This window comes from Ischnura elegans, chromosome 13 (assembly GCF_921293095.1).
Source record: "Ischnura elegans chromosome 13, ioIscEleg1.1, whole genome shotgun sequence".
In the NCBI taxonomy this organism is placed as follows: Eukaryota; Metazoa; Arthropoda; class Insecta; order Odonata; family Coenagrionidae; genus Ischnura; species Ischnura elegans.
The window spans coordinates 20,659,970-20,676,434 of record NC_060258.1 but is presented as its reverse complement, the minus strand read 5'-3'; the positions used below and the strand labels follow the sequence as shown (position 1 = coordinate 20,676,434).

The following is a 16,465-nucleotide window of genomic DNA, read 5'->3' as shown; positions in this document are numbered from 1 at the left end:
TATGACACTTCTAATTCAACACGAGTTATCTTCCCCATCTTCTCCCGCAAGGCCACAGGTTCTTTTCTGATGTCACTCGCTGAGAAGTGAAGATCACACGACTAAAATTAATAAATAAGAAAAAGTCATGAAAATTACTAAGTAGTTATTTCATTTCCAATTTCAGGCATTTCTGCATGAGAGATATCTAATGACTAGGCCAGTAAATATAGGAGATCATTATTAACCTTAAAGATTTGTAAAAATTTAAAACTAGACCATAAGATAATTTCAGATGATGAAAGCAGGGAATACATAAATTACGGTTCATTGCACCAATTGTAAGAGAAAAACGCAAATTTTCATTCACGGTTTTCAGACACACCAATAACATAGTATAGCATAGTATAGAAACATACGTTTCTGACGCGACTTATGAATTTCTCATGATTAGATGCTATCCATGCAATTTATCAAGTAAATATCGTTGGTCTTATGGAATTATTTATAAGCTGAAATTAATTTGAACCCAAGAACCCTAGAAATTTATGTGCTTTACCCCCTAATATAAGTTACTACGCCAAAATAAAAGACTGGTAGTTTCATGGAAAATACCTAAGCACATAAATTATCGCGTAGATAATTCACATTGCTTTTCAACTATGAGTAACAAAAGTATAGTTAAATAAGCACTGTTTTGCTGAGTTTTTAGACGCATAACACAGCAGAGGGCAAGATACTAAAGAATATTCGATGCTATAAACTTGGCAGCTATATTATAATTCCCAAGAAACTCCTTCAACCTCACGTTTACTGAACGAAATAATACAAAAAATTCAGCTAAAATACAAGAATTTCCAATTGAAATGCCGCTTCTGTATTTAATTCACTACTTTTAGTACTGTCAACATCCCCAAGACACATCTACCTAGAAATTACATCCAAATAATTACAGCTAGAAAGAGTACATACCTTAATGTTTTCCGTCGAGGTGAAATTGTCTCTTTTTATCCCCCATATACACTTCTTCTTCAGCTCAGGATCTTTTGGAAAGTTAAAAACTTGAACCTCGGGTCTACTTCTGTGGAGTTTTCTTCGCATGCCAGCACTACACATGTGAAAGGAACTTTTTAACAAAAAGGCCTCACAAATACACGTTTATGAAGTCCAGCGAATGAAATTCAATAATAAAGGAAACTACACTACCCTCAGAAACTTCAATTTACACCAACTAACACCACAAAAGTCCCTAAAATGTGGTAAAACGTAACGTAAATACACTCGTAAACAAAGTGGTCTCCAACGGCAGCCGGAACAACACAGCACTTCTCGTGGTGACGTCAGAGCCTCAGCCGTCGCTTGTGACGGGGCCTTTTCTCTAGGTGGCTATGGTACAGGCCAGCCGTACAGGCTTGTTTCGTCATCACCTCTATTTCAAGATGGCGGACCGTTTTTGGCGGCGTTTAAAATTGTTCGAATTTTGATTGCTAATAATTCCTTCATTACTTTTTCAACGCATCTGTCATTCATCCCAATCAAAATGAAATTACATCAGAAGTGATATACATTCGTTTTTTTAGACCGTTCTGATAGGCTTGAACAACCCTATTATAGTTCGCTGTGGGTACGAGGACTTATGCGTACACAAGTGAGACATAGAGAGATTCTTGTCAGGCTTTCGCCATCCTGTGTATAGTGTTTATTTATATACTAATTCAATTCATTGTATTTGGCAGGTGAGTGACTTCATGTGAACTTTTATGAAATAAATGGGCATTTGCTTTGCACATGTTGTGATTTTATTTAAATGATATCCCGCATAGTATCCCTACCGCATGCAACACGCAAAGCAAGAATAAAAGTGGAATGGGGACTGGAGGGGAGGGGGTACGGTAGGGGAGGGTGCTAGTTTACGGAAAACGCCCGCAGAATGCGCTGTAGTGGCCCCAGCCGCGTCGTCCGCTACGCTACGCTGTCTACACTTTTTAACATTGTGTGTCACGACTGTGGTCATTTACCACAGTCGTGACACACAATGTTAAAAAGTGTAGACAGCGTAGCGTAGCGGACGACGCGGCTGGAGCATGGCCTCCTTTATAACAGGCCATGACATGCAATTTGGCACCATCGCTTTACGTGACGTCAGGGGTCCTACCAAGCGGCTGGGGTCCCCCAGCCCACTGCCCAGCCCCCGAAGTAAGGGGTCTGCTTCCTGCGTCGTCTGTCAATGAATGATGAGCGACGAAGGAAAGATACGATTCGTACCGCTTAGTATCACATAAACTACAATAATATTGTCAAACGCTACGACTTCTAAATATTACTCTAAAATTATATGTTAACAACTGAAGTTTATCTGCGGAATATTGGAACAAATTCGATAGCTTTATTGTGAAATAACCAGTCTTCGGCGTAAGCTACGTATTTTCTCAGTGAGAAATTCACGGCAGTATTATTCGTCTGAAACATGTAAATGCCATAGTAAGTATATCTCTTGAACTTCTCACCTTGGTAGTAACTTAATAAGTCTTTGAAATAACCAGCCTTCCGCGAAAGTTATGTATATTCACCAGATTTGCGGCATTATTATTCACCTGATATTTGTACATTCCCTCATACTGTTGTAAGTTGAAAATTAAGTAAATCTTAAGGATTACTCCCCGTTGTGGAAACATTACGCTCGTAAGGAAGTAATAACTTGGCATGCAAACTCACTCATTAAGAATGAAAACGTTCATATTCGCAAGATTCAGATCTGCATTTTTGAAGCGCCATGATTACTGCTGGGTTAAGAATTTTAAGATTCGGTCCTGAAACTGCATCAATAACCATGTTGGCAGGGTATTAGAAAAGAGAAAGGAGTAAACATTTCACGAGTTTTATTTCATTGTAAACAAGGAAATAGGCATGAGAAAAATATTTAAAATTCAGTACGTAAATATACATAAAAAATTGATATGTATTTCACTTTTGGAGAATTTCAACACAAAACAGAAGCCTGAACAAAGTCATTCCAAGGCTGCTATTCTGGATAAGCGTTGCAAAAAATAGCATATGCTATTCTGCGGGTCATTATTGCAACGACCCCGTATTCAGAATGAAGCGTAGTAATAATTTTGTTCGGAATAGCAGCATGCTATTTCTTACGCGAGCTATTTGGAAGCTCCGCCTCTTCCCGTATGAAAAACTTTCTGAACAGTTTTCGCAACCAATGAGGGAGAAGATATTTTTTATATTTTTCTGTATTTTATGAAATATTGACTTGAAATTACAAATAATTGTTTCATTTGCATTTAAAAATTATATTAAACCGTGGATTTATATAATACGCTTTGAAAATCTCGTTTAGGAAATCAGCTGATTGTTGTTGTTTTGATAATATCACAATGGCTTCAGACAGGTGGGTTAGGTCATAATTTTACTGTTATAATGATGATTTATCGGGCATAAATATTGAATCATTTACCTATATCCGATCGGTCCTTTATTGTGAGATATATGTTATGCGAAATAATCATTGAAAGCTAAATATGTTTGATTTTCTTCGTAATTGTCATAGGCTTCGAAGTCTGTCTGTTCGTTGCATGTCAAAATAAATATGTACCAACTTTTATTGCATTGATCGTGACGATATAGCTTTACTGTATGGACTAGAAGCTTTCGTTTTTAATACTAACTTTATATTATATGACTCCCTAATTTCAGTATTCAATCTCTGTTTAGGAACTGAAGTAGGTGGCAACGTCACAGCTGTGCTTTCATGTATTACGATGGAATAGTATCGATATTTCAGCTGCAGATTTGGAAAAAGCAGAGGGAGGTGATGGTGAATTTGAGGATGATGGAACAGCTGTGAAAAAGTGAATCTAGCAATAGTGAATCGTGTGGAAAGTGCTGTTGTGTCAGTTATCATTGTTTTCGTATCAGCTGATTTTATTGCGTGCTCACTGAAATTTTTTATAGACCCTGAACTGTGCCGATATACTGAAAATTAATTGTGTGGATAACTTGCTTGGCTATAGAGGAAACAATTTGTATTGAATTCCACATGATATATATTGCGTTTATGATGTACATAAATATTCCATTAAACGTTTGTGGTGAATCATATTTGTTCGGAAACTTTATTGGTGTTCGGAGAAATCCTTTGTTTTCAAGCAAGTAATGCAAGTCGACTGCCCCTGTTATAATTTAGTAAATTTTAATTGTAGAAGGTAGCGAATAGTGGGGAAAATAATTTCGACTCGTTGCATGTATTTGTATATACTGTCCAATTGAGGAAATGAACGGCTGATCAAAGTATATGGTAATATATGGTTTTCATTGAAAGCTATAACTATTATTATATTTGGCGAGTTAGTGTGTTAACACAAGCATGAAATTTTTCAAGAATCGACCTCATAGCCTACATTGAGGATATTTTTAGTAGCAAGTCAAGTGATGAAATAAAATTATGAGTTGTAAATATGAATAAAACACGGAAAATTTGGGCTAATCGTAGTAATTCTTTGCATTAATTGTTATTGTTTTCGTACTGTCGATGAAGCAAGCTTGTGCTTCATATATTAAGCTCGAATGTTAATTTCTAACCAATTCACCTAACTAGTTAAATATTCATCACTTATGCTACTATTATTTAATTAAAATAAAGCAGATATCATTTTATTTTTGGCTATTATTCCATTTTTCAATACTTGATTTTGTTACTTTAGCCTCAGAAAAACAATTCGACATCGCAATGCGCACGTTTTCAGGGTTGCAATCGTTGCAATACCGAATAGCTCGGCCTCGAAGACCGCGTAATATTATAGCAAGCCTACCGGTTGCAATTCGCCGTTCAGAATAGTGAATTGCTACGGGCCTATGCTATTCTGAAAATTACGTCTTCCGGTGTAGTAAAAACACGAATTGCAACCGTTCTGAATACCAAATAGCATAGGCGTTGCAATACGCTATATTATAGCAACATCGGTTGCAATAACGGAGAATAGCATAAGGCTATTCCATCCAGAATAGCAGCCCAAGTGTAGACATTCCATTTCCTTGAGGAATAGACAAAGGCTTTCACTGCAATTCCAAATCAAGATGTTGAACTATATCCTTCAGTAAACGGATCCTTGCTCCTTTAGGAAACTTTATGAATAGGTAACTGAAATGAAAAGTAAAAAAATTCATAAATTTACATCATCATCAACAAGGATGAGTAAAAAATGCAAGAACGTTATGATATAATATAATGAATTTCCAATGGTTGTTTTCATTACATTAAAACTCTATTCCATTAATGGTATTCAATGAACATAATTTATAAATAAAAACAGGAAAATATACTTAAATACAATATCCTATTGATCAGGAAAGAATGGCTAGGTAAAAAGGTTCGCATGTAGGCCTCTGAGTTGACACCCATTAACAAGCAAATCATTATAGAACTTAAAAAAATAAGTATACTCATTAGTAAAGCCATTGAGGGCACTGGCAGGAACTATTGGCATGACACGTCTTAGGGGTGAACAGCCTGAAAAAATCTCTTCCCACCTCTGAATTAAAAAGAAAAAGTTCCACAGCAATAATTATGGAGTAGTGTAAATGTTAAAGGCAAAGAAAACTCATAGATAAAATTCACATTTACAGAATTTGATGACAACAATTTTCATTCTCAAAAAGGTCCCAAAATCATGCTCTTAAATTTCTTAAATTAGAAAAACTAATGAAGATATACATGACATTTTACCATCACTAAAAACAAACTGTAAACCCAATTTCATGAGGTCTACTTCACAATGTTCCAAAGTAATAACAAGGGAATAGTAGAAAGACATATGTGATCAGTTGAAAAGGAAGGACAATGAAATATCATTATGTGCGATGGCACATGACAGTCCCACATTGTGTTCATGATGATCAGAGTATCATATCGTATGTTTCCATTCTCCTATCTCCGTACACATCAAAAAATTGTTCTCTTGGTATTGTTATCTGAAATAATAAAAATAAATAATTGCAAAAAGTAAACAAGTTGGACATTCCTTCATAAGAGCTGTATGGAAGGGCAACTACCACAGTATCGTTGATTCTTCAGTAAACTCTATATTCTTCCATTTTGGTGGATTTATCGCAGTTATCGCATAACCTTTCAGGAAATGCTGGCTTCTAACATATGAGTGGCTATGAATCCATAGGCTGATACAAATTCCTTTTAAACAAAGTCTACCATTGTGTTCATGATCATACAAGCACATCTCTGTACTTTTCCATTCTATTATCTCCAATGTTATTCTGAAATAATGACAAGCAAGGATTAATTAATGAGAAAAGGCAAGACATTACTTCATGAGAGATGTATGGAAGGGACACTACCTCAGTGACATGTTGATTCTTCAGTTAACTATATTCTTCTATGTTGGTGGATTTATCGAAATTATTGCACACTCCTTCAGGAAACCTTGCCTTCAAACAGATGAGTGGCTATGAATCCATTGGCTGATACAAATTCCTTTTAAACAAAGGCCACCATTGTGTTCATGATCATACAAGCACATCTCTGTACTTTTCCATTCTATTATCTCCAATGTTATTCTGAAATAATGACAAGCAAGGATTAATTAATGAGAAAAGGCAAGACATTACTTCATGAGAGATGTATGGAAGGGACACTACCTCAGTGACATGTTGATTCTTCAGTTAACTATATTCTTCTATGTTGGTGGATTTATCGAAATTATTGCACACTCCTTCAGGAAACCTTGGCTTCAAACAGATGAGTGGCTATGAATCCATTGGCTGATACAAATTCCTTTTAAACAAAGGCCACCATTGTGTTCATGATCATACAAGCACATCTCTGTACTTTTCCATTATATTATCGCCAATGTTAAACTGAAATAATGACAAGAAGGGATTAATTAATGAGAAAAGGCAAGACATTACTTCATGAGAGCTGTATGGAAGGGACACTACCTCAGTCACATGTTGATTCTTCAGTTAACTATATTCTTCTATGATGGTGCATTTATCGAAGTTATTGCACACTCCTTCAGGAAACCTTGGCTTCAAACAGATGAGTGGCTATGAATCCATTGGCTGATACAAATTCCTTTTAGACAAAGGCCACCATTGTGTTCATGATCATACAAGCAAATCTCTGTACTTTTCCATTCTATTATCTCCAATGTTATTCTGAAATAATGACAAGCAAGGATTAATTAATGAGAAAAGGCAAGACATTACTTCATGAGAGATGTATGGAAGGGACACTACCTCAGTGACATGTTGATTCTTCAGTTAACTATATTCTTCTATGTTGGTGGATTTATCGAAATTATTGAACACTCCTTCAGGAAACCTTGCCTTCAAACAGATGAGTGGCTATGAATCCATTGGCTGATACAAATTCCTTTTAAACAAAGGCCACCATTGTGTTCATGATCATACAAGCACATCTCTGTACTTTTCCATTATATTATCGCCAATGTTAAACTGAAATAATGACAAGAAGGGATTAATTAATGAGAAAAGGCAAGACATTACTTCATGAGAGCTGTATGGAAGGGACACTACCTCAGTCACATGTTGATTCTTCAGTTAACTATATTCTTCTATGATGGTGCATTTATCGAAGTTATTGCACACTCCTTCAGGAAACCTTGGCTTCAAACAGATGAGTGGCTATGAATCCATTGGCTGATACAAATTCCTTTTAGACAAAGGCCACCATTGTGTTCATGATCATACAAGCAAATCTCTGTACTTTTCCATTCTATTATCTCCAATGTTATTCTGAAATAATGACAAGCAAGGATTAATTAATGAGAAAAGGCAAGACATTACTTCATGAGAGATGTATGGAAGGGACACTACCTCAGTGACATGTTGATTCTTCAGTTAACTATATTCTTCTATGTTGGTGGATTTATCGAAATTATTGCACACTCCTTCAGGAAACCTTGCCTTCAAACAGATGAGTGGCTATGAATCCATTGGCTGATACAAATTCCTTTTAAACAAAGGCCACCATTGTGTTCATGATCATACAAGCACATCTCTGTACTTTTCCATTATATTATCGCCAATGTTAAACTGAAATAATGACAAGAAGGGATTAATTAATGAGAAAAGGCAAGACATTACTTCATGAGAGCTGTATGGAAGGGACACTACCTCAGTCACATGTTGATTCTTCAGTTAACTATATTCTTCTATGATGGTGCATTTATCGAAGTTATTGCACACTCCTTCAGGAAACCTTGGCTTCAAACAGATGAGTGGCTATGAATCCATTGGCTGATACAAATTCCTTTTAGACAAAGGCCACCATTGTGTTCATGATCATACAAGCAAATCTCTGTACTTTTCCATTCTATTATCTCCAATGTTATTCTGAAATAATGACAAGCAAGGATTAATTAATGAGAAAAGGCAAGACATTACTTCATGAGAGATGTATGGAAGGGACACTACCTCAGTGACATGTTGATTCTTCAGTTAACTATATTCTTCTATGTTGGTGGATTTATCGAAATTATTGCACACTCCTTCAGGAAACCTTGCCTTCAAACAGATGAGTGGCTATGAATCCATTCGCTGATACAAATTCCTTTTAAACAAAGGCCACCATTGTGTTCATGATCATACAAGCACATCTCTGTACTTTTCCATTATATTATCGCCAATGTTAAACTGAAATAATGACAAGAAGGGATTAATTAATGAGAAAAGGCAAGACATTACTTCATGAGAGCTGTATGGAAGGGACACTACCTCAGTCACATGTTGATTCTTCAGTTAACTATATTCTTCTATGATGGTGCATTTATCGAAGTTATTGCACACCCCTTCAGGAAAAATTGGCTGCAAACAGATGAGTGGCTATGAATCCATTGGCTGATACAAATTCCTTTTAAACAAAGTCTACCATTGTGTTCATGATCATACAAGCACATCTCGGTACTTTTCCATTCTATTATCTCCAATGTTATTCTGAAATAATGACAAGCAAGGATTAATTAATGAGAAAAGGCAAGACATTACTTCATGAGAGCTGTATGGAAGGGACACTACCTCAGTCTCATGTTGATTCTTCAGTTAACTATATTCTTCTATGATGGTGCATTTATCGAAGTTATTGCACACTCCTTCAGGAAACCTTGCCTTCAAACAGATGAGTGGCTATGAATCCATTGGCTGATACAAATTCCTTTTAAACAAAGGCCACCATTGTGTTCATGATCATACAAGCACATCTCTGTACTTTTCCATTCTATTATCTCCAATGTTATTCTGAAATAATGACAAGCAAGGATTAATTAATGAGAAAAGGCAAGACATTACTTCATGAGAGATGTATGGAAGGGACACTACCTCAGTGACATGTTGATTCTTCAGTTAACTATATTCTTCTATGATGGTGCATTTATCGAAGTTATTGCACACTCCTTCAGGAAACCTTGCCTTCAAACAGATGAGTGGCTATGAATCCATTGGCTGATACAAATTCCTTTTAAACAAAGGCCACCATTGTGTTCATGATCATACAAGCACATCTCTGTACTTTTCCATTATATTATCGCCAATGTTAAACTGAAATAATGACAAGAAGGGATTAATTAATGAGAAAAGGCAAGACATTACTTCATGAGAGCTGTATGGAAGGGACACTACCTCAGTCACATGTTGATTCTTCAGTTAACTATATTCTTCTATGATGGTGCATTTATCGAAGTTATTGCACACCCCTTCAGGAAAAATTGGCTTCAAACAGATGAGTGGCTATGAATCCATTGGCTGATACAAATTCCTTTTAAACAAAGTCTACCATTGTGTTCATGATCATACAAGCAAATCTCTGTACTTTTCCATTCTATTATCTCCAATGTTATTCTGAAATAATGACAAGCAATGATTAATTAATGAGAAAAGGCAAGACATTACTTCATGAGAGCTGTATGGAAGGGACACTACCTCAGTGACATGTTGATTCTTCAGCAAACTATATTCTTCTATGTTGGTGCATTTATCGAAGTTATTGCACACCCCTTCAGGAAATGTTGGCTTCAAACAGATAGGTTAATATGGTTGAGCCAGTTATTTTCACAACCAATATTACGCATAAGACATCTCTCGTACTGAAATCTGTCTTGAAGTGCTGCGGAAGGTGTAGGAGGCGCTAACTATATGGCTGTTAGGTTATGCCTCCACTCTCTAATGTGAATCTGAAATAAAGTTAAGCAATAATTAAACAAAGAAAAAAGCAAGACATTCCTTCATAAGATCTTTATAGAAGTGCTAATCACACAGTAAAGCAAAGGTCAACATTGATCATAGCATGATTATTAAACACTTGTTGAAGTTAACATAACTTGAACTTACTTTTCTCCATACTCATATCCATCCATCCAATCAAATAATTATTACTTTATTCCCAAATTTGGTGGTGTTTTCAATTTTTGCTGCACTCAGACTCAAGTGCAGTTGATGGAGTATCTGAGTAGCAGATATTGTGAGGCCGATGATGAGAGAAGACACATCAATTTGTATCTTTTATCTCAAATCTATCAACACAGTGACACTCAATATGAACAGGCTGCAAGTTTGAGTGGCAGTGAATATATTGATTGTTGATGAGAAGTTTCTTCTTGAAAGTCAGGGGAACATAAATTAAAATTTAAAGATTAACAGTACTTTTCCAATTTCCTCATAATATTTTATAGAAATACTAAAACCTTACTTACCCATTCTTCAAATGTTAGTTGTACCAATCTAGTCATCTTTTTCTACTTCTTCTTATTGTTGGTGATCTTAACATCATTTTTCTCCCCAATTATACTTTATCTTTCCTTGGACACTCTTAGTCATGCTTCCACTTGGATGACCTCTACCTCCTAATGAGCAAATCTGGTCTTTTATGGATTTATCATCTGTGGTGCACTCAATCCCCCTCACCGCGAAAAGGTGGTGTCCTCCGAGGGGGGCCACCCACCAACAATATTTACATACAAAATATACAATAGGGAATATATATACATAAGAATAACATAGAAATATGCAGTGATATTTACAAGGAACGCCTACATTAAAGTGCTAAGCTTCCTTTTGGAAGAATGACAACCCTTGCGCAAAGTTTTTGTGTCATTAACAACCTTGGCATAATTGTTAATTAAGATATTGGCAATGCACATCACCAATATTCTAAATATCTGACTGGCTGATGTCCCACAAGGGCAACTGTCTATTAGTAAATGTCTTACTATCCTTCTATGCATTGCCCTTTCAGCCAACTCAATCAGTAAAACCTTCTGTGCCCCGCATGCAAGAAAGAGAGCTTCATATTCCTCTGAAATGAGGCACTGCATAATAGCGTGCATGTGCCTAACTAGGTCCACTACAAATGTAGCAGGAACTGTCAAGCCACCTCTGTTGATCTCATCAACATAATTACTGGCCCTTTCATCGGGGTCACATAATGCACTGGCACAGAGTTCACACTTAATTTTGGACACTGCTTTAAATGAACAGTACCCAGCTATGTACATTAGTACATCTCTGTCTACATCAATAGCACTGTCATAGTCACTCACAATTTGGTAGAAATGTGTAAAATCACTACCTTCAGTGTCTTCAGGATGCACATCTTCATGCAACATTTCGCCATGCAGGTCTATCTGACCATACCTAGCGGAACGTAGTCCAAGAAGACCTTTCACTCTAATTTTCTTTTCAGCCTCCATCAACTGAACAACAGAAACATTGTAGTTACCCCCAGAAAGCTGCCGGTAAGTGCCAAAACGCTTTTCCAAATTGTCCGTTTGGAACTTGCCTGTCAACACATAATCCACCTTGAGGTCATTAATAGAGAACTTAATGATCTGTAATAATGCCTTGGTGGAATGATGAAGTGAAGCCATGGTGTCCTTAGTCAGCCCAAATTTCACATAGCTTGAAATATTCCACAGCTCAAGCCACTGGAGAAATTGCTGCAAAAAATTTAGGCGATCATCGTTCAAGTCTTTGAAAGGGTACTTATCCGAATGCCGCTGATGCACTCCTTGCAATGGAGATTTGATATTCACAATACTCCACCATTTAGAAATCATTTCCATGAATTGCAAAGTACCCTGGTTGCACCCAGAGAGCTTCAAGGCAGCCAAGGTCGTGTCATCAAATATATTGCACACTAAATTCACTTTTTGTCTCTCAAACCTGGAGGGGTACACAGATTTATAATTTAATTTAGGTGCACATTTCACTAGCTTCCCTTGTTCCATCTTGTAGAGGGAACGCAAGTCACTGAAGAAGGCCTTTGATGGAGTGCCATTATTAAAATCAGGAAACACCAGTGTCTCCTCGAACTGGTTCAGCCAATTATTCCTGATATTCTTGAAAATATGTACTGTGTCGTACATGAAGAATAATGGCACATTTGGATCACACGGGTTTTCAATGAAAACAGAGTTACTATCACCTAACATAGAGGTGAACATACTCCTGTTAATCCTGTTATTGTCCGATATAACTGAGATGACTTTCAGCCCACTGTCATGGATCAGCTGCATTGCTGTCCTAGTCAACTCGAGGAGAGATCTACCAGTCTGATTTAAAACAGGAACTAAAGCAACTATCTCTTTGAAACTTCCAAAGGCAGAGCTCACCATGAAAGCTTGTACAGTCTTAGCAGCTTCGCAAGGGTTGTTCACAGCATAGCCAGTAAGAGTCCCAGCCTTGTAATTAATGCCTGGATTGACATATATTTCGTCAATTTGCAAAATTACATACCTCTCCTTCTCACTTAAATGCCTTGAGGACACTGTCAAGAAACGTTTGTTAAGAGCCTGATTATGGGGAGACACTTTCAACGCAGACTGCACTCGCAGCAGGTGTCTAGGATGAGGCAATACAACCAGACGACTCTCTCTCAGGGCAGAGTAGCATGCTGAGGAAATAGTAAACACCATGAATGAAAATATGATGGTGCTGGTAGAGTAAACTCTCTCTTTTCCTAACACGAAATGGAACTGCTCCATTAAAAACTGCAATGCATCTGCATTGGGGCAATGGGTTCCACTCTCAATCATGGCATTCAACATTTTAAATTGCTTGGAGATATTTTCCAACATCACTTCACATTTCACATCAGTTGCAGCAGATGCATACCTGGCCAAAATGTTCTCCATCTGCGACCACCTTTGCAGCTTCCCATTATCAGGAAGAATCCATGCCAAGGCTTCGTTTCCTACTTCAAGCTCTTTTTGGAAGAATCTCACTTTGAGACTAGCATCAATGGTAATGCTAGCTCGAATGTACGGAACCGGAGTAACCTCAACAATGTACAGGAGGAGAAGGTCATCACACTCCTGAACAGTCCACTGCTTAAATCTGGTCAGCAACTTACTCCTATAGTTCATCAAGAGCTCCCCATAGTCCGATATAATATCGGAATCCAACCATTCTTGTACAACCGACTCGTGTCTTGACACCTGTTCGGCTCTTCTCTCCTCGGGATCTCTCCTTTCTGGGGGTTCCACAATGCTCAAGTATGTAGGGAGCGAAGGGAAAATGCAAGGGACTGCAATAGGGGACAACTTGGGGCGATCCAATTCAAAGGTTCTGGAATTCCCTTCCTTGTCATCGTACTCCACACTCCTGATGACATCTCGCTCAGCGAAGTGCTTAATGCACACCACTGTATTTGTGGTTGGAGTCCAATTACTCCTGGGGATATTTTTCATCCACTGAACCTTCCTTCGTTCATCTTTCGGAAAGTAGAACACACTTACGTATCCACTATCCTTCTCCGAACAATAGTTGCTCTTACAACCTGGCACACAACAACGCCGGGGCATCTTTAAAAGTAAAATTGACACTCGTTAGAATGAAAACATGGACAAAGATGTAAGTCAAATGAAAGCGCTATGCCACAACAGCAAAAGTTCATTCCCTTCATAACAACTTCAATTTAATGTCCATCGACAACAATGTTAATTTCACTACACATTTCAATGGCCACAAATCATGCAATATTACATCCCTCGTCAACAGTCTTCAATCGTAAAAAAACAAATCACTAAATAAAGGTCGCCTATTTCTACGAAATGCAATATTTGCATGACTTCACAACAAATGACATTCAAAAGATGACTATATCACACACTATCATGTATACCCAGGAATGAGATTATTATGGATTGAAATTGAAGGATAGGAAATACTGAATTTGGAACACATCCTATTCCCACCTTCGTCTTGCATACATGATGGGAGAAGATATATATCACAATTTATCTCAAACCTGCACCCTAAATTGTCCAACACAAAATGCCGACCACATGGCCACACTCACAAATGACAATATACACATCGCATTCCAACTTACACCCATAAATGAATTATAAAATCAATCCACTTACCTTTATGAACGTTATAAACTACAAAACTATGTAATTACAACGCTAAAGACGCTTAAAAATGAACGTTATTCACACGCAGTACAGCAGCTTCACATACAACACAATGGCGACGGAACTACTCAGATAGGACCCCTGCACAGCGTTGCCATTTCACCATGTCAAGGCCTGTTATAAAGGAGGCCATGGGCTGGAGCCACTACAGCGCATTCTGCGGGCGTTTTCCGTAAACTAGCACCCTCCCCTACCGTACCCCCTCCCCTCCAGTCCCCATTCCACTTTTATTCTTGCTTTGCGTGTTGCATACGGTAGGGATACTATGCGGGATATCATTTAAATAAAATCACAACATGTGCAAAGCAAATGCCCATTTATTTTATAAAAGTTCACATAAAAAGTCACTCACCTGCCAAATACAATGATTTGAATTAGTAAATAAATAAACACTATACACAGGATGGCGAAAGCCTGACAAGAATCTCTCCATGCCTCACTTGTGTACGCATAAGTCCTCGTACCCACACACACAGCGAACTATAATTCCTCAGTGTCATCACAAATTACGGGATAAGAACACCACAAAGAAAATTCCTTTACCAGTGGCCACTTCACTGCACTGAATATGAGATTGTTGAAAAACAGAAATTGGTAAGCAAAATCAAGATCACTATACAAGCGTTAATGGGCTGAATATACGTGACTTTTCGAAAATATAACGTTGTCAACCACTTCACACACCACACGCAGGCTTGAAAACTTGATGTAGAGAGAATTAAGTTAAAATAGAATCAACAACTACATACAAACAACGCCTAAAACCGTACATCGCGATAACACAAGATCTAACCGGTCCACAGTAAGTAGATGTTTTCCTAACGATCAAAACTTTCGAAATGAGGAGACGAAATTTCATTGGCCGATTCATGATTGGTCGATGGGTGAGACAGAGGAAGCACACATATTTCATATTTCCTATTTATTATTAAAGATACCAACTGAGTTACATTACACAAGTTATGAAATAATTTTTTACGCAATAATATTTATTAATCAAAACTATCTTGTTAAACGATAGCGTTAGTTCAAGAAAACGCCCGTCAAGCTGTTGTGTCGCACGCTGTCAACAGTTCGCCCGCCTTGTGCCTAAGCCCTGGTCATTTACCAGGGCGTCGGCACAAGGCGGGCGAACTGTTGACAGCGTGCGCCACATCGGTTTGGCGGGCGTTTTCTTGAACTAAGGCTATCGTTTCGTAAGATAGTTTTGATTAATAAAAGTTATTGCGTAAAAAATTATTTCATAACTTGTATAATGTCAATCAGTTGATATCTTTAATAATAAATAAGAAATATGAAATATGTGTGCTTGCTATGTCTCACCCATTGACCAATCATGGATCGGCCAATGAAATTTCGTCTCCTCATTTCGAAAGTTTAGATCGTTATGAAAACATCTAATAACTGTGGACCGGTAAGATCTTGTGCTCCCGCGATATATATTTTTTAGGCGTTGTTTGTAGATATTTGTTGATTCAAATTTAGTTTAATTCTCTCTACATCATGTTTTTAAGCCTGCATATGGTGTGTGAAGTGGTTGACAGCGTGATATTTCCGAATAAGTGATCATATTAATTAGGAAGTCGTGTACATTCAGCTCATTAATGCTTATATGATGATCTTGATTTAGCTTACGAATTAGTGTGTCTCAAGAATCCATTATTTCGGATTCAGAGCAGGGAAGTGTCCGCTTTGAAAAGAACTTTCTTTGTGGTGTTCCTATTCCGCAATTTGTGATGACAACGAAGAATTGTAGTTCGCTGTGTGTGGGGGTGCCAGGACCTAACGTCGACAAGAGAGGCATGGGGAGATGCAAGCCAGGCTGTCGCCATCCTTTCATAAGATAAGTATTTCCATACCCTTCATGTTTTTGGGGTAGGTCTGTTGTGGGGCAGGCAAGGAAGTGTTTTCGTCCGTGCGTGTCATTTTATTACCCTCCGGGTGTGGGGAGTGCTTGCCTTGGGTGACCGAAGGGTGACCGACCGCCGCCCACCCTTAAGCTCTAGGGGGAGGGGGTGAAAAAGGTATACTCG

At 37.7% G+C, this 16,465-nt stretch overlaps 2 protein-coding genes and 1 long non-coding RNA gene across 11 annotated transcripts in view; 1 reads left to right on the top strand and 2 right to left on the bottom strand.

The window, feature by feature from the left end:
* The window catches only part of LOC124170135, a 254,629-nt gene that overhangs the window by 193,631 nt on the left and 44,533 nt on the right, over positions 1-16,465 (top strand). The window lies entirely within an intron of this gene.
* On the bottom strand, positions 5,005-8,829 carry LOC124170136. 5 transcript variants are annotated; one of them, XR_006867327.1, is made up of 12 exons: positions 8,740-8,829; positions 8,440-8,658; positions 8,140-8,358; positions 7,840-8,058; positions 7,540-7,758; positions 7,240-7,458; positions 6,940-7,158; positions 6,640-6,858; positions 6,340-6,558; positions 6,040-6,258; positions 5,431-5,958; positions 5,005-5,128 (listed from the first exon to the last, which is right to left on the bottom strand). It is a non-coding gene; the product is annotated as an uncharacterized LOC124170136 (long non-coding RNA). The 5 variants fall into 5 exon arrangements; XR_006867324.1 differs by lacking the exon at positions 5,005-5,128 and having other exon boundaries at positions 5,221-5,958; XR_006867325.1 differs by lacking the exon at positions 5,005-5,128 and having other exon boundaries at positions 5,221-5,958; positions 6,043-6,258.
* Positions 9,205-14,537, bottom strand: LOC124170127. 5 transcript variants are annotated; one of them, XM_046548816.1, is made up of 7 exons: positions 14,382-14,537; positions 10,710-13,817; positions 10,348-10,612; positions 9,940-10,190; positions 9,640-9,858; positions 9,340-9,558; positions 9,205-9,258 (listed from the first exon to the last, which is right to left on the bottom strand). In XM_046548816.1, the coding sequence occupies exon 2, from the start codon at positions 13,815-13,817 to the stop codon at positions 11,046-11,048; it is 2,772 nt and encodes a 923-aa protein (XP_046404772.1). In that variant the 5' UTR covers positions 14,382-14,537; the 3' UTR covers positions 9,205-9,258; positions 9,340-9,558; positions 9,640-9,858; positions 9,940-10,190; positions 10,348-10,612; positions 10,710-11,045. The 5 variants fall into 5 exon arrangements, with proteins under 5 accessions (XP_046404772.1, XP_046404773.1, XP_046404774.1 ...); XM_046548817.1 differs by lacking the exon at positions 14,382-14,537 and having other exon boundaries at positions 10,348-10,609; positions 10,710-14,363; XM_046548818.1 differs by lacking the exons at positions 9,340-9,558; positions 14,382-14,537 and having other exon boundaries at positions 10,710-14,363.